Source organism: Cyprinus carpio, chromosome B7 (assembly GCF_018340385.1).
Source record: "Cyprinus carpio isolate SPL01 chromosome B7, ASM1834038v1, whole genome shotgun sequence".
Taxonomy (NCBI): Eukaryota; Metazoa; Chordata; class Actinopteri; order Cypriniformes; family Cyprinidae; genus Cyprinus; species Cyprinus carpio.
In genome coordinates this window covers 40848210-40875766 of record NC_056603.1, presented here as the reverse complement: position 1 = coordinate 40875766, position 27557 = coordinate 40848210, and the positions used below count along the sequence as shown (strand labels likewise).

General features: G+C 40.7%; 1 protein-coding gene across 3 annotated transcripts in view; it reads right to left on the bottom strand.

Moving 5' to 3' along the window:
- Nucleotides 1–1336: 1336 nt before the first annotated feature.
- The window catches only part of LOC109087376 (zinc finger protein 821-like), a 28041-nt gene continuing 1820 nt past the window's right edge, over nt 1337–27557 (bottom strand). The window contains exons 1-6 of one of the 3 annotated variants that reach the window (XM_042728674.1): nt 15334–15719; nt 9191–9322; nt 8886–8998; nt 6675–6773; nt 3913–4076; nt 1337–3828 (exon numbers count right to left, since the gene is read on the bottom strand). In XM_042728674.1, coding sequence (XP_042584608.1) covers nt 3051–3828; nt 3913–4076; nt 6675–6773; nt 8886–8998; nt 9191–9275 — 1239 coding nt within the window. In that variant the 5' untranslated portion in view covers nt 9276–9322; nt 15334–15719 and the 3' untranslated portion in view covers nt 1337–3050. Of the gene's footprint in view, nt 3829–3912; nt 4077–6674; nt 6774–8885; nt 8999–9190; nt 9323–15333; nt 15720–27557 lie in introns of those variants that run through there. The other 2 variants (XM_042728673.1, XM_042728675.1) reach the window with 2 other exon arrangements.

Sequence of the window (27557 nt, the reverse complement as noted above, 5' to 3'; positions counted from 1 at the left end):
CACATCTCATAGAATTAGCACACAAATTCATTTAAATCATTAAATATAAAACCAAAGCACAAATTTCCAGTGACAAAGGCAACAGTATAAATTTGTACACTACTTATGTTGCCACAGAGATCGAGCACAAACTAAGTGCCTCACCATTAACAACAAGCATTCCCAGGTCCAGTGCGGGACCACACTGGTTTAAAGAGGTAACATATGCGTTATACAGTACAGTGACAGCAGCAGAGGGTAGAGATTAGTTGGTTAGTTGAGACGTCATGGAGTTGCGTAATATCCATATCAACATTTTGGCTCAGGTGAGGAGTTTGCAGTCTGAACAACAGAAAAAAGGCCAATGTGACCAGTAAAGGTGAGTAAAAGGTAGTATATGATCTGAGCAAGTGGGGATGATAATGAAGAACGAGGAAGAGGAGGTCTCCTGCTCCTCTGTGTTCTCAGGAGGATGCCGGTGATCCACACCATCCCTGAGTTCCTAGACAAATATCAACCCGTGTAGCATTGTTATAAGGTATAAAGCCTTTGGGAGGTCAGAGAAGTGTGTCAAAGGCTGCATTTACACTGCAGGTCTTGATGCCCAAATCCGATTTTCTGACTATATCCGATTTTTTTGATGACCCGCTTACATCATCTTTTAAAAGTGACCCGTATCCGATTTTTGCATTTACACTATACACTGCTGAAACTACCAAACGTAGACGTTCTGACTCGGAAAAGGAAGTAAAACAGCACGAAATACAATGGATGCAAATGCAAATAAAATTATACAGTGTTTTGCTTTCCATAATATATGGAAAAGTCAACAAAAAAAAAAAAAAAAATCAGCAAAACATTGGTCTCGTACGGCGGAGAAAAAAGCGCTTAAACCATGCCCCCCTATATCTCGTGAAATGTCTTCAAACTTATTTATTTCTGTAACAACCCTGCATTTTTGCCTGCACTGTCTCTTCGCCCCAAAGACTTAAAAGACATGAAACCTCCGCATTGCTCCACTGTGTGTATCCTTCGTCCTCTATCACGCCTATAATAAGTCATGTGATCTCAGTTGGTGGTGTCCACCTGAGTTGACGTCACTTTTTTAATGACGTACGACTCGCATTTACTGGGGAATATCCGATTTGTGTGCTTACATGGCACATGCCAAATGCACGTATCCGATTCATATCCGATTTATTACCACATATGAATGAGGCCTGAATCCGATCTGAGAAAATCGGAATCCATGCGTTTTTTTTCCTGCTTACACGTTCACCGGTCATATCCGATCTGTGCCACATGAGCGGAAAAAATCGGAATTGGGTCACTTGAACCATGCAGTGTAAATGGGGCCTAAATGTGCTTTGAAATGGATGCTTTTAGTATTTAACAGTACATCCGCAGAAATGACCTTCCTCTTTTAAAAAAGGACAAAGTCTCCAATTGAGGCCTTGTCCCAAATGGCACCCTTAAGTCTTTCATGGAGTTCACTCTTAAGTAATATAATGCCACACAGACTGTCAGTTAGTAGTCCGTTTTCAAAGTCTGCACCAGGTTGGGCTCAACTAAAGGGTGCATTGAGGGACACAGTGGTTGCAAAGGTGGTATCCTTGTAAATCTTGACAAGTAGGACAACTTATGGTCTATATAAGCAAAAACCACAAGCCCACTTAGATTTCAGCATTTGGGTCAGCGGCTCTTAAATGCCATTTAAATAAAGTGTAGCTGTTTTGGCGAACATGTAGGGCAATGATTATACCAGGGGTGTCCAACAACATGAAGAGTTTACCTCCAATCTACTCCAACACACCTGCCTGGGGGTTTCAAGTAACCCTGAATACCTTGATTAGATGGTTCAGGGGTGAACTCTGGAGGATGAACCCTCCAGGAGCAGGACTAGTGGACCCCTGGACAAGAGTGCGTGATGGCATAGGGAACATTGAGTCAGTATGTAGACCAGCACAACCCGTGTGGTTCTGGTCGAGGCCACAGGTGTGACTAGGCCATGCAAAGATCCCATGGTGAGGTAGTTGGTTCTGTGAGTATGAGCTAGTAGTGACCCAATCTTGGGTTCTGGGAGGTGAGCCATAGTTGCAGGTAAACTCCAACCTTTTAGACTGGCAAATTTGAACAGTAGGCTGAGTGTGGAGTGTGGCTACACGTCTCACTCCTGTCACTGTAGGTCCGTGTGCAAACAGAGAACCTCGTTCTGGAAGGATCTCACTGCTCCGAAGAAAGACGGTTAAAAGTTTGAGCCTTGAAAACAAAGACAAGTCTCCTGAAACATGCTTACTGAGAGGGTTTGCCCTTCAGTGAATGTCAGAATTTCTTATAAAAGTTCAGTTAATTATGTAATATTTTACAGAAATCCATAAAGGGTTGTTCACACTGACAGCAATTAAATCATTGGAGCTTGGCAAGTCGGCATGGTCTTGGTCGCTAGTAGGTGTTCCTACTTGACTGATGGTGATTGTGGGACTCTGGTGCCGCAGGCTTCTCTTTTCTCTTCTGACTACCAGATGGGAACATTATCTGCATGATGCCTACTCTTCATTTGATTTTTCACTGAGATCATAGTTAAAGGGATGAGGCCCCCTAGAGGAGTTCTTTGCCTAGCTTTAGTTTTCAGGATGTTTATTTCTTCTTGCTGTTGACTACTCAAATCCGCCACCCTTAGTGGTTCAAAGCAATTGCCTGGTCTATCCTGTAGGACCACTTCTGTACTCAACTACAATATCCAAGTGTATCAGGCAGCAGAACATGTGAACTTCATTGTCTACACTCCCACTGGTAGTCGCCATTTGTGTTGCTGCCTGTCTGCATCAAGTTGAACTCTGGACAACATTGTTGCATTGCAACCCATGGTCTTTCGTGTTGCCTCAAATCTGTCTTTGAAAGTGAAAGACATCTGGTGCCTGTGTCACTGCAAATCGCTGTCAGGGTGAGCACCTCCTTGAAACTGCAAGACCATAACCATTCTCATCACAACTTTGGTCAAGATGGTTATTCTTCAAGAATGGCAAATTCTTCTCAATTGTTGGGCTGAGAGGTGTTTGGAGCTGTGCTTGTTAGGGAAGCTTCATAAACAGTCCATTGTCCATGGAAGGGACAGACATGGGAAAGGAAAACTGGAATAGACTCATATCAGCAGTGAGCGCAGCCATCGCAGCAGGGTCATGCTCGATCTGGTTTCTCAGCGATGGGTCGATCTTCTCCAAGCGCCGCTTTAGCCTCTTGGCCTCCCTCTCACGGATTAGTCTTGCCTGCCTCTTCTCGGGCGTCTCGTTGGCCCGCTTGAGTCGCATGGCCTCGCGGTCTCGCTGCAGACGGCGTGCCCGCTGTTCATCCGTCTCCTGCATCCTTTGCATACGCTTTGCCTCACGGTCTCGTAAGCGGCGTATCTCCCGCTCATCTGGTGTCTCACATGCCCGCTTGGTCTTCTTGGCCGTTCGTTCCCGTTCAAGCCGCTGCATCCGCACCTCTACGGGTTCATTCTTCCTACGGATTGCCCATTTCCGCATGGATGGCGACTGGGCATCCACAAGCTGCTGGTAGGCTACACAGCTGTTGCAGACCAACAAAACCCCAGCCGGGTACACGGGCATAGGGTTCATAAGGTCTGGAAGAGGCGGAAGTCCCGTACTTTGAGGACTGAGGCTGTCAGGGAATGAGGGAAAAGGAGGTGCAGAAGGGAGAAGACCATCTGGCAATGAGGTCAGTCCAGGACCAGGATTTGTGTTTGGGTTAGTCATAGTGCTTCTGGGTAAAGAGTCGGACATGGCACAGGCCTCGCCCTCACTGTTGATCTCTATACTGCTTGTGTCGAGGAACTCCTTCAACTTTTCCCTACAATTTCAGACCAGGAAACCATTAGAAACAACAATGAAGAACAGCACCCTAGTAAAATCATGTCTTGAGTAAAGAGCTGACCTGTTGAAGTTGTTAGTGTCTGTGAAGCGAGCCCCACATACGGCACAGTTGGACAGTCGGTCCTCTGAATGGATGAGAAGATGGCGACCAAGAGAGCCTGGAGAACTGAGAGCTCTTCCACAAACAGGACAGATATAACTCTTACTGCCACCCACAGCTGTGTGCTGATGAAAGTAAATAAGGTACAAAGAGATTTCATACATTAATTCTTCTCAAATGAAGAGACTTAAAGAAACAGTTCAAAAATTCACTTTTGTTGTTCTAAATCCATCTGAATTTCTATCTTATAATTTTAATTATATGTACCAGTCATTGTTTCCAAGCAATTACAATAGGGACTAGAGCTTTCAAGCTTCAAAAAGGTAAGTAAAAAGTAATCATATCATTTGATAAGTCTCCATTCATTATAATTGGTTTGAAAAGAACAATTAGTACATAATTCATAATTTCTAGGGGTGTAACGATTCCGTCGTTTTCTCGATGCATCGATTACAAACCCTGATGATGCATATGCATCGATCTTGAAACATGGATTTTGAATCATGAATCGATGATTTCAGACGGTAATCAATTTTAGACCCTAAGAATCAAAAGAATCGTGATTTCTATAGTGATTCAGTGCTTTCAAAATATATACACATTAAATTACTACAAGCACAAATTATTGGAGACCTTGAACAGTGTTCGTGCCCTCGCATCTCTCCTTCACTTTCCACGTTCCTTTTCGTCTCACGCACAGCCACGTCCACACAGCTTTCAAGGTATTCTCAACCGCAGATGAGCTCGACACATGTGCAGTACCACCTACTTGACTTGTGCTCTGTCTCAACATTCACCTCGCACATGCGCTATTGTACGTGCACTGTCCGCGAGATGACGAAAATGACGTAATGTGGACGATGCGTGGATACGGATGACCTAAGTATACTTTGGCCTTTAGTAATCGTAGCCGGTAATGCTAAAGTGAAGTAGTTTTATTTTTCTGTAGTTAATGGCTCCTGGTCATACCGACGACATTACCTGAGCAGTCGAAGATTGCACATTTATTGCATGGACGGAGCAGTCTAAAGCATACGCACAGTTCCATTGAATGATAAATGTGTTTTAACAATGTTGTTGAACCTAATGTACGAAGGACACTGTTAAAATAACCACAGCATTAACAACAACCTTGAAATAAGACCGCAAGGTTTATCTGATAATCAGATGCATGAAAGTAGCATTTGGTGCTATAGCAAACAGACATCGGGCGCGTTTTCTTTCAGAATCATCATTTGCTGATGGAAAAGAAAAGTTAAATACTATAGCATTTTATTTTATGAAAAAGAGATCAAGTTTTCGCACTGAAGTGATCTTGCACTCAAAGAACTTAAGAAGTGCCAGGAAATGCCAAATATGGACAAAGGCATCTATTGCTGCAGCTTAGCTAAATAAAAAGCAGAATCAACTGGTAAAACGTTAAGACAATAAACACAATTAATAAATAATTTATGAATGATGCAATGCTAATTGACATATTACAGTACAGAAACTGTCAAGTATATTTTCTACCAAATTTGTTGCAAAAAATGTAAATTTTGTAGTTTATAAAACAATCATAAAATTAGGGGAAAAAAATGATAGATTAAAAATGACTGATTACTGTCCAGCAGTGTATTTGTTTTCTTATAGCAAATTCAAAGTAAGATAAGAACAGAATTCCTTGTAAAAATAAATAAGTAGTAATAATGCATACATAGGCCTACATAAAATTATTGTATTTGACATTTCTGTCACTTCTGAAATAATGGCTACACCCCAGATGTGACAATGTTAGTCTATACATAATACTTCTAAAGCTCTTTTTTTTTTAATCTTGGCTTACATAAATTTCTACATATGCCATGTCATGCCATAGCATCATTAAACTAGCATCTAACAATGCACAAAAGTGTTTCTCTCTCTCTCTCTCTCTCTCTCTCTCTAACCTATGGTTCTCTAACTGTAAAGGCTGCTGTGTAATTTTCCCCCTGACTAAGCCTTTAAGAATCTAAGGTGAGCATTTAAATAATCCTGTGAATGCATTTAAAGAATGCAGAATTGAATCGAATTTAATTTGTGAATCAAATTGAATCATTCTGAATTTGCAAATATCATTCTTGAATCAAATAGAAAACCTATGAATCATAAATTGAATCGATTTGCTGTCTACCCAAAGATTCACAGCCATAATAATTTCCTTGCATGGAAGAAAGAAAGTATTACAGGTTTGGAATGGCATGTGATTGAGTGAATGACGAAATAATTTTTATTTGAACTTAGAATATATTAAGCAACTTTTGGATAGATTTTTGCCCGGTTTGCAGTATCTAGGAGCCGAAAATATAAAACATGTTGTGAGCCGATTTTAGTACGCATACAGTTTATGTGTCACTCTTGCGTGAGTTTGTTGTTCATGACTTTAAAGTCTGTTGTTGTGTGATCTCCAGTTGTTTAGTGTATTATGCCTAGTCTTTGTCAGTAACAGTTTACAAAGTGAGCAACTTTGTCGCCTGTTGTTTTAGTCATATTGTGTATTCCAGCCTTTAGGTGTGCTTCACAATCTGCACATAATTGATGAGCTCTAAATGCAGTTTGAGTGATTTGATCACAAAATGTTTTGGACTCCAGTACACATGTATTTAGCACTGTCCACTTGTGATTGGATCACCCAAGATAAATCTTAATACCAGGTTTAAAAGGAGTATAAAAGATTCAATAGGCTTAGGTAATGGTGTCCTCACCTGGTAGACGTGTGCGATGAGCTGATCTGGGCTACTGAACTCCAGGGAACAAAGAGGACATGCAAAACTGCTCCCCTGGTCTGTCCCCTCCTCGTTCTCCTAACAGACATAATGCACCAACAAACAGTTAAAACGATGAGTAACGAGGCTTATAGTCTGAAATGTAGTGTAATTTTTTTTTTTATATCGTATGATTGCACACAAGTGACTATTCCCTGAAACTGCTTATGACTGTAGCTGTGGATGACTGATGCAGTACTGGTGTGGTATGGCAGACAAATGAATCCATAAGCCCTCGTGACTCATTCCAACTGTCGTGTCAACTGGGTTGCTATAGAGCCATGAGTCACCCAACAAAAATATCTATCGACCCTTAAAGGTGCTGTATGTAAGATTTTGACTCTACTAAAGTATAAACATTATATAAAAGAAGCACTGCATATAAATAAAAACAATACCTACCAACAAAAAAATAAAAACAAAAAATAATTTTTTTTTTTACGAGTTAAACTAAACTGGAAAAATTTTGACAGCACTATATATATATATATATATATATATGTCCAATGATAGCCTCTTCCAAGCTCTCATCTCAATCCAGGGACATATATATATATATATATATATATATATATATATATATATATATATATATATATATATATATATATATATATATATATATGTCCAATGATAGCCTCTTCCAAGCTCTCATCTCAATCCAGGGACCCACTTTATATTAAGTGGCCTTAAAGGGATACTCCACCCCAAAACGAAAATTGTCATTAATCACTTATCCCCCATGACATTCAAATAAGTAAAAAGCTTCAAGTAAAAGCTTAGTTCGTCTTCGGAACGCAATTTAAGATATTTTGGATGAAAACCGGGAGGCCTGTGACTGTCCCATAGACTGCCAAATAAATAACAGTGTCAAGGTCCAGAAAAGGTATGAAGGTCATCATCAGAATACTCTGCCATCAGATGTGCGATCTGGGTTATATATAGCGATGGGGACACTTTTTGTAAGTGAAGAAAACTAAAATAACGACTTTATTCAACAACTCCTTCGTCAAAAGTCTCCTCTGTGTCTCTCCATATCCCAAGGATGCGCTGTTTCTACGTGTATTTAGCTTTGATTTGAAAGAAAACAGAGCATCCTTGTGGCGCGGATGATACAGAAGAGCATACTCAGCATAGGGTGATATGAGAGACACAAAGGAGACTGTTGACAAAGGAATTGTTGAATAAAGTTGTTATTTTTGTTTTCTTCGCTTACAAAAAGTGTTCCCATCGCTTCATATAACCCAGATTGCACATCTGATGGTATATTTATCATTTAAAATACAACTTTCATACCTTTTATGGACCTTGACACTGTTATTTACTTGGCAGTCTATGGGACAGTCACAGGCCTCCCGGTTTTCATCCAAAATATCTTAAATTGTGTTCCGAAGACGAATTAAGCTTTTACAGGTTTGGACAACATGGGGGTAAGTTTTCATTTTGGGGCGGAGTATCCCTTTAACTACTAGGCCTATGTACTTGCATTAAAAAATAAGTGCTTATTGTGTTCATACTGTATTGCAAAATTCTTTTGCTGCTATTGCGTTGGGATTCAGGTAAGGTTAAGGACAGGTTTGGTGGTATGGGTAGGTTTAAGGGTGGGTTAAGGAGCAAGGTGTAACTATAAATGTAATTACAGAAATTCAATACAGATGTAATTACATGCAGGTATTTTTTAAAATGCAAGTACAATGTAAAAATACAATAAGTGCATTGTACCAAATGATTAATTTAAATGCAAGTACATATTAGTTAAGGCCACTTAATACAAAGAGGGACTGAAAAAAAAATGTATTTGTACTTTACGATATAAATATTTTGCATTTCTATAAATGGGCCAAAAATCACATGAAAAGCATGCAAAGCTGGTAAAAAGAAAAACAATTTTCAAAAATATTGTGAAAAACAACATATTAAAATATGGGGAATGTTTTAATGTAATTTCAAACATTTTACAATCTGTTTGTGAGTTATTAAAATTAAAAAACTGGTCAAAGCTCTTTTTTTTTTTCTTTGCAAGTTATTTTACAGTAAAAACAGTTATCTGAGCATTGTCTGTGACCATGCTGTCATGCATATCATGATAAGAGAAGAATGCAAGATAATCACACAACCATCTACTTCTTGCATTAAACCTCCATCGCTCACCTCTTTGACGTCATCATGTAGTATGGGGCCGTGGCTGCTCTTATTACTCGTCATGCTGTCATCAGCAGAGGCATTTGAGTCGTCGTCTTTATCAAAATCACTATCACCGTCGTCTGGCAGCATAGGGGAAAAAAGTTAGTTCATAATGTTATCAATCGCTCCATCACAGGTCACCTTGCCTTTATGTCTCAACACTGCAATCACCAAACAATCTCAGCTCTCTTCCTGATTTTTTTTAAATATATATTTTATGTGCAGTAAGCAAATATATAAATAAAATCATTCATGAGTAGTGTGTGTCTCACCACTTGTGCTATCTTGCTCTTCAGGTTCCTGCGAGTTGTTGCTATGGCATTCCCCGTCCTCAATGAAGTCCTCTCTAGCATCCATCTCAAAAGTGTGCTGCGGGCCGGACAACCCAATCGTGTGAAAAGGCCCTGTGAGTGAAACGACATGGTCACTGAGAATGCCACTATTTTCAAACTAGTTTTTAAAGGCTTTCCTGCTTTGGTTGCTAGAGCATTGCTATGTAGTTTCTAGGGTATTTTGAGAGTTTTTGTGCATTTCTGGGTGATTGCTAGGTTGTTGCATACAGGTCCAACTCAAGTCGCTTCTTAAATATAAGACTTTTTTGTTGTTTGTCGCCAAATATATAGATACGATTTGAGGCATTGTCCATGACTGTTATTACTTCATGCTTTTTAAACTAAAAATTACAATTATTTCATGTTGCTACAAACCTGTGGAACACAAAAGACATTCAGGAGAATGAATCATAAATACATTAAAATTCAGTGGGGGGTCCAGTGCTGTTTAGACCCCAATGTTCTTCAAAATATGAATTTTTTGTGGCTTGCATGAGTGATCATGCAAACATTGTAAATTATTATTTACGCCAAACTGTTAGAGGGAACTAGGCCAAAAGGTGGCTGCAGGAAATACCTGTATTCTCACAACAAATAATGTAACGGGTATCTAGTGTAAATCTGAACTGTGGTTGTTTCTATGAAGAAAAAAACAAGTATCACTTTCTATGAAGGATGTATTTCTAATGCGTTATAAGGGTATGCTTAAGGCATTATAATGCATGCATACTGCCTTCTGTATGATGACTTATAACACACAATGAACACGTTATATCCACTTAAGTAATGTATTATAAGTCTCATATCTATCAAGACAAAGAAAGTCTTGTAAACATCCAAAGGCTTTATAATGTGGCCATAATATGTATATTTGACCTGCTATAAATAAATAAATAAATGGAATCGTCTTTAAACAGCCATGAATGGGTTATATGACAAATTTGCTTTAAACATTTTTATTAAGGCAGGAAAACCACATTACCTTCTTTCAGATGTAAATGAGTTACCAGTAACCTCAAACTTATGCATTCAGATACTTTTTATAAATATAACCAAGCAACTATATTGTGAATAAGATACACACTTGTAACACTCTCCCTTAAATTGCAAGTATTTAAATAATAATAAACTAAACAAAGATTTTTAATTCAACGTTCTGTCATCTATTATTCAATCATTTTTCCAAGTGTTTTAGGTTTTTGCTGTGGTATCCTTTCACTATCTATATCGAGATATTTTAGTTATCGAATCAAAGTCATCATTTTGGTATTGTGACAACACTATGTTACTATTATTTATGAGATAATGCAACATATCATACATTCCATTTGTAACCATTATTTAACTGCATCAGTTAATATGAACCAACAATGAAAATAGCATTAATACATTATTAAAATCAAAAGATGTATTTGTTAATATCATTAAATGGATCCAAGCAGACAAAATAAAAAAAACAATTGCATTTTTTTAACTAACAAGTAAAGTCTTATAAACATTGCAACTAGTGTTTTGCTTGAAATGCGTTAATTTGCGTTATAATGAATACCCTTATAATGCATTATCAGTAGGAAAGTGTCACCACAAAGTATCCTAGCTGTACATCAAAAAGCTCAAATCGGTATATTTCTCACTTAAATATTGAATTTTAAAGAAAAGACGGACCGCATCAACAACAGAGGCATCAGAGGCCAGAGCTGCGGTGGTGTTGTGTGATCAGAACAATAGTTGATGCTGCATTAACACATTACAAACACGCACACCAACCCCCACGATACACGCTCAACTCAACATACACCGCAGTCCCAGAGGAAACCGCCTGCATCTCCTGCCTCTAATGTGAGAATCATCTCCTCCAGAAGCACTCCATACGCCCACACGGAGATGCTTTTCCCTCTGCATGCATCCCATTACTCCAAACACCTTCTGCCAAGCTGCTTTAATCAGTAACATGAACGGCAACCAGCATACGAATAGATCCAGGTTTTATGCTTTAGAGTGCCAGTGCAACACGATACAGTGTTCTGGAAGGTTGATGAGGTGTTGCTATTGTCTTCATAATTGTTGAAAGCGTGTTGCTGTGTGGTTGCTGGAGGGCCAAGTCTCAGATATGACTCTGATTTTTCGACCTGTTTTATCAAGTCTGATCTCTCATAAAAGTAACACCTGATTTGGCAAATTGACCTTCTGATCTCCCAAATCTCTACTCCATTTCAACAGCCGTGTATATTATTTCATACCTTCTCAAAATCTTTGAATGATTCAGAAAAGATGAATCACTCTCTTGCCAATTTTGATATGGAGATCAAGGTTAGAGCCATGATTTAAGGGTATTACTACAGCACACAGTGAGTGTACATTAGTAGTGGTGAAAATAGGTTGTTTCATTAAGATACAACTTGACACTGATTTTCTAAACCAGCGATACAATATTCGCCAACACCTCAAAACTTGCTGCAATATGATTACATTTTGATAACAATCAGGGGCCTCGTCTGATATTAAAATATTATATACCTATTTTACACAACCAGTTACAATTTCTTTAACTCACAAATGCAACCAAAATATAACATGGACATTTAATTAAACTCCTGTATCTAACTGTGACAAACAACAACAACAACAAAAATCAATCCACACAAGGTCATCAATCGTCTGATGACAGCTTGGTGAACAATGACGAGTCTTTCAGGCTTATATGCTCTTGTATCCCTATTAGGACACAGACAACCAAATAAGGTTCTCCAGTTGTTCAAAAAAAAAATACATTTATACAGAAAAAGAAATCTTTTTATGCATTGTATAGTCATTTGATCAATGCATTGTTTTTTTTTTTTTTTTTTTCTAGAATCCTTATGTTCTTAATCCTGATGTTGGTAACCAGACAGGTCTAATGACCCTTAATTTGCATTGTAAACTCCTAAAAATAAAGTTGGGTTTTTTTGCCATCGATGGTTTCATGAAGAGCCTTTAACATCCATGCACTCTTAAATATAAGGCTTTCAAAGGATGTTTTTGCAGCAATGTCACAGAAGAACCATTTTGGGTTCCCGTTTCAGTGAACACATTTTAGAATTACATTTTCTTTCTTTTAATAATCTAAAGAATGTTTTTTGCGATGCAACTTTTGTGCAATGGAAAGGTTCAATAGAATAAAGAACCTTTACTTTTTGAGAGAGTGGAATCTTTCCATTCCACAAAAGGTTCTCTTTAGTGGAAAAAGTTTTTTTAGAACCAAAAGTAGTTCTTTTATGGCACAGCATGTGAAAACTACAACAACGAACCGTTGACTTAAAACGCAACGTTTACATGACAACGTTTTCAGCCAAAAACGGGAAGCTTTCTATGCGTTTGTTTACATGACAACAACGTTTTGGGGACTGAAAACGCATATTTTCGAAAATGGGTTTCAAAGTACAAGTTTTTAAAAATGCCACCATTGTCGTTTCCGTGTAAACACCCAAAACATGAATCTTTGAAAACGGTGACGTCATGTGCATGCGTAGTGTTAGGTGTGTAGACATGTGCGTGTCAATTTTAAAGTCAAGTGCGAACATCGGTTGTGTGTAAACGTGGATCATTTTGAAAACGTTGTCGTGTATACGTGAAACTTTTTAAAAACACAATGGAAAAACTTTTGCATTTTTGACTACATCGTTGTCATGTAAATGTAGATTAAGAGTGTATGTACAAAAAAAATCTGAGACATTGCTCAAAAGAAAAAAAAAATAATGGAACGACACGAAGGTGAGTAAATAATTACCAAATTTTCATTTTTGGATGAACTATCCCATAACCCTACAATCTGATTTTATAATTATATTGTGAAGAACTTCAGCAAGCTTTAGTCTACATGCCTTTCCATCTGAAAAACAGCAGCCGACGGATGTAATATTTTAAATCAACTACTAATCACCAAAGCTTGTGAAGAGTTTGCACCCCATTCTTTCCCAGCATCCTCAGGATGGTGTTTGGGAGCATCTACAAGGACAGAAGACTTGCGTGAGGGATATCGGCGTTAAACTGTTTAACGGATACAACAGAGCGGCTCCGCGGCAGTCAGGCCGTGATTGATGCAAGCGTGTTTCCCATCCCCCTCTGCCAGTTCTGTCTGTACATCTGTCTCTCTCCACCCTCCCTCCGTCTTCTCCTCGCTCCCCCCTCTGTGTGCCACTGTGATGTTATCTCAGAGTCTGTGTGTCTGTAGGCAGGAGGTGACGCAGTGTCTGTCTGAATCCAGACAAAGAGACAAACTCATCAGCCAACAGACGCGGGAGAAAGGCTGAAGTCATCGGAGGGGGGTGGGAACAAAACAGACAAAAAGAGACAAACTTAACTCGGATGACAAACAATGAGAGCGCTCCTGAATTCAAACCATCCCACAAGCTTTACAAACCCACCAACCCGACAGAAAACAGTACAAATCCTGAGAACAGGCCGGGGACGGGGCCCTCGCACGCTGTCTAGTTTGGTGGGCTGGAAGAATAGTCATAGACAGACATCAGATAAACCCAGACAAGCAACTCAGGCCTCACTTTGCCTAATTGAGAAAAGCCAGGCATGATGGAAGAACAGATCAGTCATAAACGTTCCCATGGAGTAACATTTCCCAAAGTGCGCCCCACTGTGTCTGCTAGAGTCCCAATTCAATAACAGTTTAAGAATAGATTCAGTAACATTTAAGTGCCGTCAAACGATTAATCGCATCCAAAATAAAAGTTTTTGTTCATGCAATATAGGTGTGTACCGTGTATATTTATTATGCATATATAAATACACATTTATTTTGAAAATATTTCATTTAATTAATCATTTATTTTATATATAAATTTTTAATATATAAACAACTTTTTTTTTCTTAAAATTAAAGTAATCCAAAATAAAAGTTTTTGTTCACGCAATATAGGTGTGTACTGTGTATATTTATTATGCATATATTTTAAAAATATTTAATATAATTAATAATTTATTTTATATATAAATATTTTTAATATATAAACAAATTTTTTTACTTAAATACATGCATGTGTGTGTGTTTATATATACAAAACAAATATAAACAATGCACTCGTGTGTTAAGTAAACAAAAACTTTTATTTTGGATGCGATTAATCGCTTGACGGCACTGTAACATTTACAGTACTGTCTCTTTTACTTCCATCAGCTTTGAAAATCTTTAAATCATTAATATGAGACTCACAGTAGATCCTGGAAACTACAAAAAAATGGTGTCGGATTTACTTTGAAACTATTTTTGCTAGTTAATTTCACAAAATATTACAAATAAACTGCAAGTAACTCATTTTTACAGTGTAATGTGTGTATATATGATCAAATATATATATTTTATATTATACATATATAACTTTCTTTGGTCCAATCATGTGACCCCTTAATAAATGATCAGTTTTATACACCGCAGATTGCTATGAAACAAGCATGACCTTTCAATAACACTGTCTGCATCGTAGCCAACACACAACTTTCAAAACATCTCTGAAGATCTGCAGATCAACCTGAATAAAAGATTAACGTTGACAGTAGCATTGCAATATATCATGGAGTATGTGTCTCCCAATAAAGAGACAATCACAAACAAATATATGCTGATAATGTTTAATAACATGAAGTTACTGGGTTTGGATGAGAGCCTCAACAAATCTGAAGCTGAACTGAATCAATGAGGTTTTGGTGATCATAACCAAATGCACTTTGGAATATTTAATGGTGATTTATTAAAAGTGAAATTCAATAACATTTCTAAATAATAATAATAATAATAATGTCAGGAAGGGTGCAAGTCAGTTTACTCAATCAGGAAACCGGTTAATTAATTTTAATTAGTAATATGCATTGCTAAAAACCTCATTTGGACAACTTTAAAGGCGATTTTCTCAATGTTTTAATTTTTTTTTTTTTTGCATCCTCAGATTCCAGATTTTCAAATAGTTGCATCTCAGCCAAATATTGTCCTCCTAACAAACCATACATCAATGGAAAGAATGGGAAGACTTAAAGAAAGCAAACAACCCAGTGCCACACTGTATCACGATTACGTAAATGAGAAGTGTTTACGATACCTGGGATACCTACAATTCACTTTGAAAGGGTTGGTCTGTTTGCGTCTGGACATATTACCCCCCGCTCCAGGAGGAAAGCAAGCCGAATCTCTTCTTTGATCCGACCGATGTGGAGACGCTTTCAGACAACAATCCCGCAAACAAGACGCAGAAGTGAGCAGCAGACGGCTACATTGGCCGGCGCGGTTCGGTTCATTTGATTAAAAGAGAATGAAAGATCACTTCTGCGCAAACAGACATCGCGCGCGCGTTCATGTCGAGAGAGCTCGGTTTCCAAACACGAGAGAAAGATGAGCGGAGCTGATGTGAAAGCCGGAAAAAAATGCACTGCAGAGACTCTTCACCTACGTGCATTTTTTTTTCAAGCGATGAGCTGAGAAGAATGACTAATGTTATCACACACCTCCCACTGTGTCCTTCAGCGAAACACGAGTGTTCCTGTAGGGGGCGCTCCGCGGCTCACGAACCCGCTTCACCGTTTAAATGCATTCAACTCTCATGACGTGTTTTGTTTATTTAGAAACGTGTAAACGTGGTCATTTATATATATTTTAATTTGAATGGTTTTTTACTTGATATACAAAGGGAAGTGTGTAATTCCGCAGCGTGTTCTGCAGAAGAATTATTAAATATTTAATTTATCGAGTCAACGCTGTTTGGTTCCCCCTCAACAGCGCGGAGAAAAGTAACACTCGCCACGTGATAGTTTCCACGTTGAGGCAATCGCTTCTGTGCACCGACACACAGCTGAGAAACACTGTGAAAAATAAATGTTATATATTTCTACGTAGTGGCAGCTATATTTAATCTATTTTAAACCTCCTTTGCGCTCCACACAAAATTATTTTATAAACACTGAATCTGTTCGTTGCACGTGTGGTGGATAGCAGTTCGCATAATTCAAGTAAAATAGGTTTTGAGGAGTCAAACAGGTTTGTCTGCCTTCGCATCGCCGCATTTGACCAATTAGCGATCACTTCCCAGCCGTTTTTCTCCACCCCTCTTTTAACTACAGGTTGTGCAGATTACCTTTCTAGCAGTTTTTCAGTTTCTATGATTGGAAGCCTGTTTGGTTTGTAAAGGAAACAACGAGATGCATTGTGGGATACACATACGTGGATGTGGAGGACAATGTCGTTTTTTCTTCAGTTATATGTATTAAAACAACAAATTTATCCATCCATCCGTCCGTCCGTCCGTCTGTCTGTCTGTCTATCTATCTGTATCTATCTGTCTATCATCTATCTATCTATCTATCTATCTATCTATCTATCTATCTATCTATCTATCTATCTGTCTGTCTGTCTGTCTGTCTATCTATCTATCTGTATCTATCTATCTGTCTGTCTATCTATCTATCTGTCTATCATCTATCTATCCATCTATCTATCTATCTACATACATAAATACATACATACATCACCAACATCAAAATAACAATCAAAATAACAATGAGCTATATATCCATCCATCAATACACACACCAATATATCTTCTATCTATCCATCTATCCATCCATCCATCAATCTATCTTCTATCTATCCATACATCCATCTATCTTCTATCATCCATCTATCCATCCATCCATCCATCTATCCATCCATCCATCCATCTATCCATCCATCCATCCATCCATCCATCCATCCATCCATCTATCATCCATCCATCTATTCATCTATCTATCTATCTATCTATCTATCTATCTATCTATCTATCTATCTATCTATCTATCTATCTATCTATCTATCTATTCATCTATCATCCATCCATCCATCTATTCATCTATCCATCTATCCATCCATCATCTATCCATCCATCTATCCATCTATCCATCCATCTATCTATCCATCTATCCATCTATCCATCCATCTATCCATCTATCCATCCATCTATCCATCTATCATCCATCCATCCATCCATCTATCCATCCATCTATCCATCTATCCATCCATCCATCCATCCATCCATCCATCCATCCATCTATCCATCTATCTATCCATCCATCCATCCATCTATCCATCCATCTATCTATCCATCTATCTATCCATCTACCTATCTGATTTAGAAATGTAGGTACACGTAGTTACATGCTTTAGTAATACTAAACTACCATAAGATTAGATGTTGCCTAGTATTCATTCAAATTAAAATAAAATTAAACTTTTTTTTATATGTGACTACTTCTCAGTCAACCAAATGCAATAATTAGGGGTATAAGAATATGTTTGGTAGGCTTACTATATAAACAGAATGCGTTTTTGTTACTGTATGGCAAACTATTGTTGTGAAGAGTACAAGCAATTCTTGATTTTTTTCTTTCTTTTAGATTCTGCAGAGGTATATTTTAGGCTACACTGAAAACAATAAGATAACTGAAACAATGAGGACAGACGTTTACATGAAATCTGCAGTCAAGAAAAAAAAAAAGATGTCCCGTTTACTGTTGACACGGACAACTTACTATAAAAAGAATGTGCACAAAACACGAGTAATTTGCTTAAATGAATAAGAAATTTAAAATGAAAAATAATTGTTCAGAGACGTAAACAATTAGAATGAAGAAAAACTAATCATTGCTGATAATTCATAATTTAATTATTTATAGGCTAATTAAATCTAATAAAATGTTATTATAATTATTATTATTATATTGAAAGATGCTATAATAAACAAACTCAGTTCAGTTGATTCTCTTCACATACAAACCCGATTCCAAAAAATTTGGGACTTGGGACACTGTACAAATTTTGAATAAAAACAAAATGCAATGTGGAAGTTTCAAATTTCAATATTTTATTCAGAATACAACATAGATGACATATCAAATGTTTAAACTGAGAAAATGTATAATTTTAAGGGAAAAATAAGTTGATTTTAAATTTCATGGCATCAACACATCTCAAAAAAGTTGGGACGACCATGTTTACCACTGTGTGGCACCCCCTCTTCTTTTTATAACAGTCTGCAAACGTCTGGGGACTGAGGAGACAAGTTGCTCAAGTTTAGGAATAGGAATGTTGTCCCATTCTTGTCTAATACAGGCTTCTAGTTGCTCAACTGTCTTAGATCTTCTTTGTCGCATCTTCCTCTTGATGATGCACCAAATGTGTTCTATGGGTGAAAGATCTGGACTGCAGGCTGGCCATTTCAGTACCCGGATCCTTCTTCTACACAGCCATGATGTTGTAATTGATGCAGTATGTGTACTGGCATTGTCAAGTTGGAAAATGCAAGGTCTTCCCTGAAAGAGACGACATCTGTATGGGAGCATATGTTGTTCTAGAACTTGGATATACCTTTCAGCATTGATGGTGCCTTTCCAGATGTGTAAGCTGCCCATGCCACACGCACTCATGCTACCCCATACCATCAGAGATGCAGGCTTCTGAACTGAGCGTTGATAACAACTTGGGTTGTCCTTGTCCTCTTAAGTCTGGATGACATGGTGTCCCAGTTTTCCAAAAAGAACTTCAAATTTTGATTCGTCTGACCACAGAACAGTTTTCCACTTTGCCACAGTCCATTTTAAATGAGCCTTGGCCCAGAGAAAACGCCTGCGCTTCTGGATCATGTTTAGATATGGCTTCTTTTTTGACCTATAGAGTTTTAGCCAGCAACAGCGAATGGCACGGTGGATTGTGTTCACTGACAATGTTTTCTGGAAGTATTCCTGAGCCCATGTTGTGATTTCCATTACAGTAGCATTCCTGTATGTGATGCAGTGCCGTCTAAGGGCCTGAAGATCACAGGCATCCAGTATGGTTTTCCGGCCTTGACCCTTACGTACAGAGATTGTTCCAGATTCTCTGAATCTTTGGATGATATTATGCACTGTAGATGATGATAACTTCAAACTCTTTGCAATTTCTCTCTGAGAAACTCCTTTCTGATATTGCTCCACTATTTTTCACCGCAGCATTGGGGGAATTGGTGATCCTCTGCCCATCTTGACTTCTGAGAGACACTGCCACTCTGAGAGGCTCTTTTTATACCCAATCATGTCGCCAATTGAACTAAGAAGTTGCAAAATAGTCCTCCAGCTGTTCCTTATATGTACATTTAACTTTTCCGGCCTCTTATTCCAACTTTTTTGGAATGTGTAGCTCTCATGAAATCCAAAATGAGCCAATATTTGGCATGACATTTCAAAATGTCTCACTTTCAACATTTGATATGTTATCTATATCCTATTGTGAATAAAATATAAAAGTATAAAAAAAGTTTATGAGATTTGTATGTAGCAGGGTGAAGTGTTACCTGTGTTGATTATTGGAATGGGAGAGTCATCCTGTGGAAACGTTGAGCCTATCAGCGTTCTGCTGTCATGATATAAAAAGAGGACGTTTTTGTCACTTGGGATGCGTTGTCACCCGAACCGCCCCTTTACGGAAGTTGGCACTTAACGAATGGGAGAGTATCTGGAGTGCCGCCTCTGCGTTCTGCTGCTGTGTAGGCTGCCCCTGGCTTTGAGCTCGTCAATGAACTTTGTTGTTTTATTAGCGACTGTGCTGTACCGTGTTCGAACAGATTTGAGTGACAGGATCAAGGGTTTCACCTTTATATTATGAGACAAGATGCGCGTCTATTGATTGTAACGCACTGCTGCCTTGCTTGGGCTGATTCCGGTCGTCTTTTTGTTGGAGTGAACTTTTTTTTTTTTCTTTTTTAGCGAGCCTGGACGATTCCTCGCCAAAGAGTGAAAGTAAAAGCGTGGCTGTTTCTCGTTTGCCCTGTGAGTGTGCGGGCGATCGTGGCCTCACTTATTTTTGTGAACTGACTGTGTACTTTTTTGTTCTCTTATTTTACTTTTTTTTTTATTTCTGTCCTAAGGAAGGTGTATAGAGGAGGGGTTAGCCGCTGTTTAACGGGGTTCACGTTGAGTGTTGTGCTTATTGTGTGACCTTACTTCACCAGAGTGGGTGTGTGTGTGGGTATTAAGCGTGTTGTGTGTGTGTGTGTGTGAATTGAGGGTCACAGCAGGCCATCTCCCTCCCTTAAGCTTTCTTGTGTATTTGTATTATGTTGTATTCATTTTTTTTTTATCATTGAAGTGTTGTAAAGTGTTTATTTTTCTTTTCTTTTGTTGACACGTGAATATTTAGCCCTTGATGGTAATGTATTGATGATTTTAAATTTTGTATTGAATAAAGCTGCTTCATCTTTTTGTGTACTCCCAGGCCCTATGTCTCTCTGCTCACCCATTTTTCGGTAACGAACCTGTGCGCCCCCCTGTCTTGGGGCTGGCAGTTCCCGGTATATATACCGGGTGGCGTAGTTGAACGTTGTATAATTGTTGTTGCTTTATACAGTTCCTTCCAGTACCTGACGCCACTGGCCACATTTGGCGTAGTCGGCAGGGTCTCCATATTTTGGGTGAGCTTGTATTTTGAGAAGTGAGTCTGGGAGTGCTTTTGAGGCAGTATATTTTCTGTTGGTATTGTATGGTTGAAAAATTATATACATGTACATTTCTCCCCCCCTCTTTTTCTTTTCTCTTTCTTTCCTAAAGGCAAGGCAGCGGTGTGTTATTTGTGTAAAATCTCCTCGGTGTTGTGGTGAGTAGTGATGGAAGGGGAGTTACAAGAATTAAGGGAATTGGTAGCACAACTAAAGGCTGATAATGAGAAATTGCGCCAAGAACGTGTATGTGCTCCATTGTTGTCAAATAATGGTGTTTCTAGTGTTGCAGAGGCTCCCGCCACCGTGTCCCAACCCGTGAGTGCTGGTGCCACCTCAGCTGAGAGGTTTGTGTTTGTACCTCGTGATCGGCGATGTCCAAAATTTAACGGCCGGGCTGGCATCAGCATTGACGAATGGGTTGAGGAAGTTCAGGCGTGTATGCAGGTGCGCCATCTTTCTATTGCTGATCGAGCGTTTTTTGTATTTGACCATTTGGAGGGGGAAGCACGGGAGGAGATTAGGCATCGACCTAGTGTTGAACGAGGGGATTGCGATAAAATTATTTCCGCATTGAGGGAATTGTATGGCTGTTCTCAGTCATATGTGGCTCTGCAGGAGGCATTTTTTTCTCGTAAACAACGTGAGGGGGAGACCCTATTAGAGTTTTCTTTAGCTTTGATGGGCCTTTGGAAGTCTGTTGAAGAAAAGTCCCCTTATGCTATGCCAAATTCAGAAACCCTTGTGCGTGACCAATTTGTAGAACATGTGATAGATAGCGCCTTACGTCGTGAGTTGAAACAATTGGTACGTCGCTTACCCTCCTCCAGTTTGTTAGAGGTCCGTAGTGAGGCTCTTAGGTGGGAGAGAGAGGGGTTGCCGGGGGGTGATCGCCGTCGAAGCCAGTCGGTTCCTTTGGTTCCCGTTATGCAGTATGGGGTACAGGGGGGATCATCGTTAGATGCCCGTGGTGCCTCAATGGTTGAGCTAAGTGAGTTAAGGGATCTGTTGAAATCACAGCAAGCCCAATTAAATCAGCTCTCTAAAAGTGTGACTCGGCTCCAGATGGTGGCTGAGTGTAGTCAAGCCCCTCGTGCACGTAGTCAATCTCCACACCCACGGAATCACTCTTCTCGCGGCAATACCATAATTTGTCGACGGTGTCAGCGACCTGGCCATTTTGCCAGGGAGTGTGACGGGGAACGTGTTCCTCCTCACCCTCCATCTTCTCGTATGGTCCCTCCTGTGGCTGGAGGTGGGCAGCCTTTTGCACAGCAGTTGTCGGAAAACTAGCACCCGCCGGGCTGCAGAGTCACAGCTCGGTTGGGGTAGATGGTGGCTCAAAGATTCTTCAGGGTTCTCGTTCAGTATCATCTTTAATGTCGTCATGTCCCCATTTGGTAGTTTGCATTGGTGGGGTTCAGGTGCCCTGCCTTATAGACACTGGCTCCATGGTTTCTACAATAACGGAGAGTTGTTTCTTACAAAATTTTGAACCGTGGGGTCAGGATCGTCTTCGGTCATGCCAGTGGTTGCAACTTCGTTCTGCCAACGGGTTGGACATCCCCTACATTGGTTATATGGAGTTGGATGTCGAACTCTGTGGCAGGTTAGTGCCAGGATGCGGGGTGCTGGTTGTCCGAGATCCTCCTGGGGGCTTGTGTTCCCAGGCACCGGGAGTTCTGGGAATGAATGTTCTCAGCCGATGTTACCAGGAGCTCTTTGGGCAGCATGGCTCTTCTCTTTTTGAATCTCCCTCATTGGTTAAGGTACCCAGTATTGTAACAGAGGCATTTCAATATTGTCATAAGGTATGCTCCCAGTCTTATTCTACTCGTGCGGGGTCAGTTAGGGTACGCGGTCGTAGGGTACAACGCATCCCAGGTGGCATGTTACAACTAGTTACAGCAACTTGTTCAGAGCAGTTCTTGCATGACACTGTGCTTTTTGAGCCCCCTGAATCTGGCCTGCCAGCTGGATTGTTGGCTTCACCATCGTTGGTGCAGGTAAATCGAGGTATTGTTTCGGTGCCAGTGGTGAATGTGGGAACCACTGACATTGTGCTTTACCCACGCACTCATTTAGGAACTTTAACTAGTGTTTATGTTGTCAGTTTACCATCAGGGGTTACGGAGGTTAAAACTATCTCTGCTACCGTTAAAGTGCAGGTCTCTCATGAGTTGCCTACGGTTGAAGAGCAGATAAAGGCTACTGATTTGTCTGTGTTGTCACTGGAGGATCAAGAACGTGTTCAGGCTCTGCTCTGGCAGTACCAGTCGGTGTTTTCTGTACATGAGGGGGATTTGGGGTGTACTACCCTGTTGTCGCATGAGATCCCACTGATGGATGATACCCCAGTTCGGCAGCGGTACTGTCGAATACCCCCATCGGAGTATGAGGTGGTAAAGGCCCATATCAATATGTTGTTGGAGGCTAAGGTGATACGCGAGAGTTGTAGCCCTTACGCATCCCCTATAGTTCTTGTCAAGAATAAGGACGGTAGTCTGCGGATGTGCGTAGACTACCGTCAGTTGAATGCGAGAACTAGAAAGGATGCGTTTCCTCTTCCTCGTATTGAGGAGTCATTAGATTCACTGACAGGGGCCCGTTGGTTTTCCACCATGGATTTAGCTAGCGGATACAATCAGGTCCCTGTCAGTGAACAAGATCGGCCTAAGACTGCATTTTGTACGCCATTCGGCTTATTTGAATGGAATCGCATGCCTTTTGGCCTTTGCAACGCACTTAGTACATTTCAGCGTTTAATGCAGCGTTTATTCGGTGATCAACAGTGTCAGTCATTGTTACTGTATCTGGATGATATTGTAATTTTTTCATCTTCAGTCAAACAACATCTGGAACGACTGGAGCTTGTTTTGAGTAGGTTGCAGTGCGAAGGTCTTAAGGCAAAGTTAGAGAAATGCGCTTTCTTTCGTTCGGAAGTCCCATATTTGGGTCATGTGATTTCAGCCGATGGTGTTTTCCACCGACCCCAAGAAGATTGAGGCTGTGGCCCAGTGGCCACAACCTACTAGTGTGTCAGAGCTTCGCTCCTTCTTGGGCTTTGCGAGTTATTACCGCCGTTTTGTGGAGGGGTTTGCTAAATTGGCAGCCCCTCTACATCGGCTGGTTGCAGAGTTTGGTGGCACAAAGTCTCGGAAGAGAGCAGAGCCAGGTTTTGCAAGTGGCTGGACTACCCACTGTCAGAGAAGTTTTGAGAGTTTGAAGGGTAAGCTCATTTCTGCTCCGGTGCTCTGTTATGCAGATTTTTCCCTCCCTTTTATTTTGGAGGTGGACGCTAGCCTGGGTGGGTTAGGTGCAGTCCTTTCCCAGGAGCAGGGTGGCAAAGTAAGACCTGTGGCATATGCAAGCCGTGGCCTAAGACCCACAGAACGTAATATGTCAAACTATAGTTCTATGAAACTAGAGTTTCTGGCATTAAAGTGGGCCATGGCTGAGAAATTTAGAGAATATCTATTAGGCCATAAATGTGTGGTGTATACTGATAACAATCCTCTCAGCCATCTGACCTCAGCTAAATTGGGGGCTACAGAGCAGCGCTGGGCATCACAGCTTGCTTGCTTTGATTTTGAAGTTAAGTATCGGCCTGGGAGGTGTAATAAGAATGCAGACGCCTTGTCTCGTCAGAATCCACCCGTACTGGAAGTGGCAGGTAGCCTGTTCCCAGGTACAGGGGTTCCCGCTTCGGTACGTCAGGCTGTCGCTGTACCATTGGCTCCTGTTGCTTGTCAGGCCATGGTGACTGCCTTACCGGGTCATTCACTTGATCATATCGGGGGCTTACAAGAGGCTGACCCAGTAATCGGTGAGATTCTGGGGTTTTGGAGAAAGCAAGAGTTCCCTGGGCCTCTTGAGCAGCGGCAGCTTTCACAGGCTGCTCTAATTCTTCTTCGGCAGTGGGACCGCCTGGTGGAAAAGCAGGGAGTGATTTATCGTCGAATTTTTCGTCCTGATGGTGGGGATGAGATTTTGCAAGTAGTTCTACCTTCTGTACTGCAGCGTGACGTGTTGCAAGGGTTGCATCAAGAACACGGGCACCAGGGCATTGAACGCACTACTGAGTTAGTGCGTCAGCGGTGTTATTGGCCTGGTATGACAGCCAAGGTGGCACGATGGGTTCAGGAGTTTGAACGATGTCAAGTGGCCAAAGACACTGAACCGGCTGCCCGTAGTTTTATGGGACATTTGCTAGCGTCCCGGCCAAATGAAATCTTGGCCATCGATTTCACGTTGCTTGAAGCCTCTCGTTCAGGCTTGGAGAATGTTCTTGTAATGACGGATGTGTTTACGAAGTTCACTCTTGCTGTCCCTACTAGGGATCAACGGGCCGAGACTGTAGCACAAGTGCTGGTGTGTGAATGGTTCTATAAGTTTGGGGTACCTGTACGAATTCATTCTGATCAGGGCCGAAACTTTGAGTCCCTTCTGATCCATTAATTGTGTAAGCTTTATGGGGTTGAGAAGTCTCGCACTACACCATACCACCCAGCTGGTAATGGTCAGTGTGAGCGCTTCAATAGAACATTGCATAACTTATTGCGCACCTTACCAGTTTCAAGGAAAAGAGACTGGGTGTCATGCCTCCCTCAGGTGCTCTTTTCATATAATACCACTCCACACCAGGCCACAGGTGAGTCCCCACACTTCCTTATGTTTGGTCAGGAGCCGCGGCTCCCCATCGATTTCCTGTTGGGCAGAGTGTCTGAGCCAGTGGCAGGTGAGGTGCATGAGTGGATTATGGAGCACCAGACACACTTACAAGTAGCCTTTGATGGGGCAAGAGATCGTTTAAAGGTAGCCGCTGATCGTCGGAAAACATATTTTGATCTGCGGGTCCATGACGCACCACTTGAGCAAGGGCAGCTGGTTTATCTCCGGGAATGTGGAAGGCAGGGCCGACACAAGATTCAGGACTTGTGGAGCTCTGTGGTGTATAGGGTGATAGAAGCGCCTAGGGTAGGTGGCTCGGTTTATACTATTGCACCGGTGGATGACGGGGGTAAGATCAAGCGGGTTCACCGGTCATTGTTAAAAGTTCAGGTTCAAGGGAGCCCTGTTCAAATACCCCGTGTCGCTCATGTGGTTGAACCAGAACAGAGTTTACAGGATAGTTTGGATGAGGTGGACTTGTGGGTAGCCTTGCCAGAGTCATCTCAGGCAACTTGCGTTCCTGTCCCTTTTGAAGGGTCAGTTGTGTGTGAGGGAGCTGTGGCTATAAATGGGCCAGGTCCTCCTTGCGAGGTGGAAATAAGTCAAGGTTCAGCACTAGACTTGTCAGTTCTGAGTCAGCCGCAAGAGGCTGAGGTTTTGCCTCGTAAGTCAAGGAGGCCAACAGCTGGCCAACATTCAAATGTTCATCATTTGCCCAGAGCAGTTGGAGAAGCTGCAGAATGCATTAGGGTGCCCTCTGGTGCAATGTCTAGTGCAGTTTTAGCTGTTTTTAGGCCATGGGATTGACTCCAGGTTTGGGATTTATCGTCGGGACCACTATTCATAAATTATATAAAAAGATGTAGCAGGGTGAAGTGTTACCTGTGTTGATTATTGGCTAGTGTCATGTGAAAACGTTGAGCCTATCAGCAGTCTGCTGTCATGATATAAAAAGAGGACGTTTTTGTCACTTGGGATGCGTTGTCACCCGTACCGCCCCTTTACGGAAGTTGGCACTTATGAATGGGAGAGTATCTGGAGTGCCGCCTCTGCGTTCTGCTGCTGTGTAGGCTGCCCCTGGCTTTGAGCTCGTCAATGAACAAACTACTGCATGTTATCGTTAGCGACTGTGCATAGTACCGTGTTATGAACATCTTCAAGATGCGCGTCACATCTTCCGATTGAGTGACAGGATCAAGGGTTTCACCTTTATATTATGAGACAAGATGCGCGTCTATTGATGTAACGCACTGCTGCCTTGCCTGGGCTGATTCCGGTCGTCTTTTTGTTGGAGTGAACTTTTTTTCTTTTTTGGCGAGCCTGGACGATTCCTCGCCAAAGAGTGAAAGTAAAAGCGTGGCTGTTTCTCGTTTGCCCTGTGAGTGTGCGGGCGATTGTGGCCTCACTTATTTTTGTGAGCTGACTGTGTACTTTTTTTGTTCTCTCTTTATTTTTTTTTTTTTTTTTTTTTGTCCTAAGGAAGGTGTATAGAGGAGGGGTTAGCCGCTGTTTAACGGGGTTCACGTTGAGTGTTGTGCTTATTGTGTGACCTTACTTCACCAGAGTGGGTGTGTGTGTGGGTATTAAGCGTGTTGTGTGTGTGTGTGTGAATTGAGGGTCACAGCAGGCCATCTCCCTCCCTTAAGCTTTCTTGTGTATTTGTATTATGTTGTTTTTTTTTTTTTTTTTTTTTTATTGAAGTGCTGTAAAGTGTTTATTTTTTTTCTTTTGTTGACACGTGAATATTTAGCCCTTGATGGTAATGTATTGATGATTTTAAATTTTGTATTGAATAAAGCTGCTTCATTTTTTTGTACTCCCAGGCCTATGTCTCTCTGCTCACCCATTTTTCGGTAACGAACCTGGGCGCCCCCCTGTCTTGGGGCTGGCAGTTCCCGGTATATATACCGGGTGGCGTAGTTGAACGTTATATAATTGTTGTTGCTTTCTACAGTTCCTTCCAGTACCTGACGCCACTGGCCACATGTAAATTATTTCATTCCTTTTTTACTCACAATTTGTTCAGTGTCCCAACTTTTTTGGAATCGGGTTTGTCAACTTAATACTTACAGAAGATAATAGATATCAACTGAATAATTTGCCTTGGCTTCAGAGCAGTGACAATATTAGGCTATTACAAGATTATCTATTTTACA